The 4,464-nt window shown below is 30.1% G+C and overlaps 2 protein-coding genes across 2 annotated transcripts; both read left to right on the forward strand.

The window, feature by feature from the left end:
- Positions 1-798: 798 nt before the first annotated feature.
- LOC143916638 (kelch-like protein 40b) lies at positions 799-3,666 on the forward strand. Its single transcript, XM_077437830.1, has 11 exons — positions 799-819; positions 904-1,038; positions 1,118-1,257; positions 1,341-1,516; positions 1,582-1,782; positions 1,866-2,021; positions 2,110-2,265; positions 2,336-2,481; positions 2,854-3,073; positions 3,166-3,346; positions 3,440-3,666. Exons 2-8 carry the CDS (start codon positions 926-928, stop codon positions 2,342-2,344), a joined length of 951 nt encoding a protein of 316 aa, XP_077293956.1. The 5' UTR covers positions 799-819; positions 904-925; the 3' UTR covers positions 2,345-2,481; positions 2,854-3,073; positions 3,166-3,346; positions 3,440-3,666.
- Positions 2,900-3,579, forward strand: LOC143917348 (kelch-like protein 41b). The gene is made up of 3 exons (XM_077438829.1): positions 2,900-3,073; positions 3,166-3,346; positions 3,440-3,579. The coding sequence occupies exons 1-3, from the start codon at positions 2,900-2,902 to the stop codon at positions 3,577-3,579; spliced, it is 495 nt and encodes a 164-aa protein (XP_077294955.1).
- Positions 3,667-4,464: the final 798 nt, after the last annotated feature.

Here is a 4,464-nt window from a genome sequence, read left to right on the forward strand (position 1 = left end):
AAAAAATATTATTTCAAGGATTTTTACGCTGCATTTTAAAAAGAGTAAGCACATATAATCTGGCCAAGCATTGAATTTAGTATAATACATAATACATATGTAGAGACGGAATCAGTATCAACAATTATGCTTCTATTTCAATTCTCAGTTGTTTTTTATGCGGTTTTTCAATGTCATTGAAATTATCTTGAAGCAAAAACATTTTTTGCGGTTATTAATCAAGCGAATAATCTTATTCCCATTTATTATTAACTTTGAATTTTGTTATCTATGAGAAGACGGTTATTTTAGTATCTGATCGGTGGTTATTTTTATGTGGTTTTTAATTTATTTATTTTATTGTACAAACATATTTTTCTGCGGTTCAATGCCATATCCGCGTAAATAATCTAGCGTTAACCCTTTAACTTTATTTTAATTTTGAGAAAATTTATTTTTTACTTCAAAAGATGTTATAGTGAATATCGTAGTTAAAATTTTATTCATCCAAAATCCCAATAATGAGATAAAACCGTGGTTCAATCAGATCAGTGCTTAAAACATACATATGTACATATGCTTGCGGTTTGTAATTAATATATTATATGTACATATAATAACAGTTTATACATGTGTACACTGTTAGCCATCGTTTTAGGATGACCTGTGGCATATATCAAAAATAAAAAAATAAATTTTAATGTTTGGTTTCAGTAAATAATGAATATACGTTTCAATCAAGCAGCAAATGGGTTGAGATATCCTGATCTATCGTGATAAAACCGCAGAATGTGCTTGAACGTAGTATTTGACATCATTCACTGTATTTCTGTCCAATTGGTAAGTCGAACTTTACTACATGTACTTGGCCCTTATCTTATATTTCTAATGTATTTACGATGTCTAATTTTCAATTTTTTTAAGGAGAAATCTAAGAGAAAACAAAATGTTCGTAATGAAGCCGAAGTCAGATTTTGCTGCAAAGCGTGTGGCATATTTGCATGAAGCCATGAAACTAAATAAGAAAATCGACACTGGTTTTACTGTTCGACACCGAGAGTATCTTGATTTGAATCCAAAAATATTTAAAATCCAAATTGTTTTGTCAGTTTATTTATAATTTTCATCATTATTGCAGAATCAACGCGCACTTGATTGTGTTAGTGGCGTGCAGCGAATTCTTTGGGATAAAAGAAGGTTATGTGGAGGACATCCTTTCGGATTATGACTTTGAAGTCATCGAAGCAATCCTGAAGTATTGTTACACTGGAGAAATAAGTGCGAGTTCATGAATATTAAAATTATCAATTCAAAATGACTGTTTTCGTCTTTAAATGTAATAATTTGTAATATAATTTAAGGTATAGACGAACGTCACTTCCAAAAACTAATGGAGCTGGCCAATCGACTCGAAGTGAAAATTCCAAAGCAATTTAAAACAGTCGATCTTTCAAACTGCCTAGAAGTTTTGAAACTAACGTATAATCCAAAATTGAAGACAAGGGCAATAGATTTGATTTTGGAAAATTTTGAGACGGTGAGTGTTGGATTGTATAAAAAAAATGCCACTCAAATTTTTTTTTTATTCCGTTTTTGTTTTAGCTGCAACAAACACAAGATTCTCTCGAACTAACAGCCTCCAACGTGACCGAAATCTTGAAATCTGACGATTTGATAATGCCCTCCGAAGAAGACGTATTCAATTCTGTGAAATTGTGGGTAAATCATGACTATGAAATTAGGCATAACAATGATTTGGCAGAGCTGATGAGTTCTGTGAGGTTATCTTTGCTTTCGATTGAGGTATTTGAGAATTATCGAATGCTGTAGTTTATTGAAAAAAAAATCATTCGAATAATGTGTTATAATATTACATATATTTCCAGTTTCTGGTCGACAAAATAATGCCGTTCTGTAATTCGTGTGCAAAGTGTATGATTTCTATTGGACAAGCGATTAAAGACAACAATAAGAACTCCAAAAGAGAAACTCCTCGTAGAAAAAAGGAAATGATAGCACTGGTTGGGGGGATTGATGTGCTTGTGAGTTTATATCATATACACCTACATATAATATGTTGATTGTATTATAAATTAATTATTTTATATCATAAAATGTTTTTTTTTATAGACCGCAAATACCATCGATACATATGATGGACAAAAGAAAATTTGGACTATATCCAAAGACATTGGATTTAATAAACGTAATTTTGTATCAGTTGTCGTAGGAAATTGGATCGTTATCATCGGCGGATTTAATTTTTCATATGAATTACAGACTTCAGTAAAATTTTACAGTGTTGTGAAGTATGTGCTTAGATTAATCGTAAAATAACAAGTTTATTTGTTTACAGGTGGAATAAATTGATTTGACAAACGGTCAGAAACATTCCTTGAAGCCATTAAATCAAGCTCGTTGCTATTTCCCAGCAGTGACACATCGTCGCAATTCGTCCACGGATATCTACGCCATTGGTGGTACAGGAACTTCAGTGGAAAGGTAATTAAACTGCAATCATTCAATTAGTTCGATTGAAAAAAAAATTAAGTTTTTTGATTGGATGTGGCTATTTGTACATACAGTACATAGTACATAAGAAGATTATAAGAATTAGGATTTAAGATTAATAAATTATATGATTAGAAATTTTAAGTCGATTAAGAAACTTTTCCTAAAAGACATTGAAGTTGAATCACGAATTGATTTTAATTCAGATGAAAAATTTACTTTAAATTTCTAATCTTATAATTTATTAATCTTAAATTCTAATTCTTATAATCTTCTTATGTACTATGTACTGTATGTACAAATAGCCAATAATTCGTCGATACTGTATGTACAAATAGCCACATCCTTATTGATTTCGGATAGATGGAACAGCAAGACCGGAGATTGGAAGATCATCGCGCCATTGTTGATGTATGTCGATTTTCATGGTGCTTCTGTTATCGACAATAAAATCTACGTGACAGGTGGACGTTCATATGAAAATGGAACTCACGTGTCTCGAGATAAATTGCAAGTGTATTCTATAGAGTCCAATTCCTGGAATTACCGCGCTCAGATGACTCAGGCGAGATCTCATCATTCGGTGAATATCAATTAATTTTATTGACAGCCGTCGCAAACAATATAAAACTCTCAAAAATAAAATTAACTTAATTTTGAATTCACCATTTTCAGAGCGTCGCGTTCAAAGGGAAAATTTTCATCGCTGGTGGCTATATGGAACAAACTAGTACTTATTTAGACAGTGTCGATCATTACGATCCGATTACAAATGTATGGACAGCATTCACCAAACTACCGAAACCCCAGTGTTACACCAGTCTCTGCTGTTTTCAAAATAAAATAATTTGCTTGGGTGAGCTATTTTTATATATAACTTAACATGAATTTACATCACTTAAATGTACATACATACATATGTAGATTTAAATTGTTGTTTTGATTTCAGGTGGATCTGATGGCTTGTATATGTTAAGTGATGTTTGGGAATATGACGAGACAAACAAAAATTGGAAATCATTAAAACGTCTTAGCAGATCAAGAAGTCATGCGATTGCACACGTCATTCCATATAATTCAATTATTTGATTGATCGTTAAACTCAACGTGTACTTTTTGTAATATTTTAACTTTGAATGTATCTGAATGTTTGAATAAATATTATATATACATACAAAAACTAAAATATATTTTAATTTTCTGTGAATATCATCCATATGAGTTGATTTAGAGGGTGACTAAAGTCAAAAATATACATTAAATATCATAATTCTTATATTACACTTCGTGGTTTGTGCACATTTAAAAATATGGTTTTAAAATTCAAGTAGTTTTTATTTCATTTTAAATATCATTATTTTGAATTTCTAAAATTAATTTTATATTGACAATTTCAATAATTATATACATCATACAAAAATAAAAAAAAATGGTAAATTTTCAAAACGATTTGATGACTAGGAATTAAAGCTCAATCTTTTGCGAAAGTAAACTAATAAGAGCCTTGTAAGAAAGAGAAATTTATCTTTCTGAATACCTTAGCATAGACAATAGTCATAATAGACAATAGTTATTGAATCATTTTAAATCATATTTTTTTAACGCTTGCCCTTGAAGAATTAGCCAGTCAAGGTATTGTTTCGTTCTTGCCTTCAGTATATATAATATATACGTATTAGGTATAATTCGGCATAATTAGGTATACATAGGTAAAATTCAAGTATATTAGAAAGGAGTGAAATACGTGAATTTTGGATTTTCATCGATTGACCTAGTGGAAAAATTTTTTCGTATCAAGGGAACGTAAAATAAATTTTTTATTGACTTTAAATAATATCCTGTGCCTCCAAACAATCGACATCTAGACAAAATTTCTAAAGAGTAGGTTTTTTTCATATAAATATCTCATTTTTGATAATAATTATTTTAATGTAAAAAAAAACCGCTCAATATTCACTTGTTATATGTAGTTTA

This window comes from Arctopsyche grandis, chromosome 9, assembly GCF_051622035.1.
Source record: "Arctopsyche grandis isolate Sample6627 chromosome 9, ASM5162203v2, whole genome shotgun sequence".
NCBI classification, from domain to species: domain Eukaryota; kingdom Metazoa; phylum Arthropoda; class Insecta; order Trichoptera; family Hydropsychidae; genus Arctopsyche; species Arctopsyche grandis.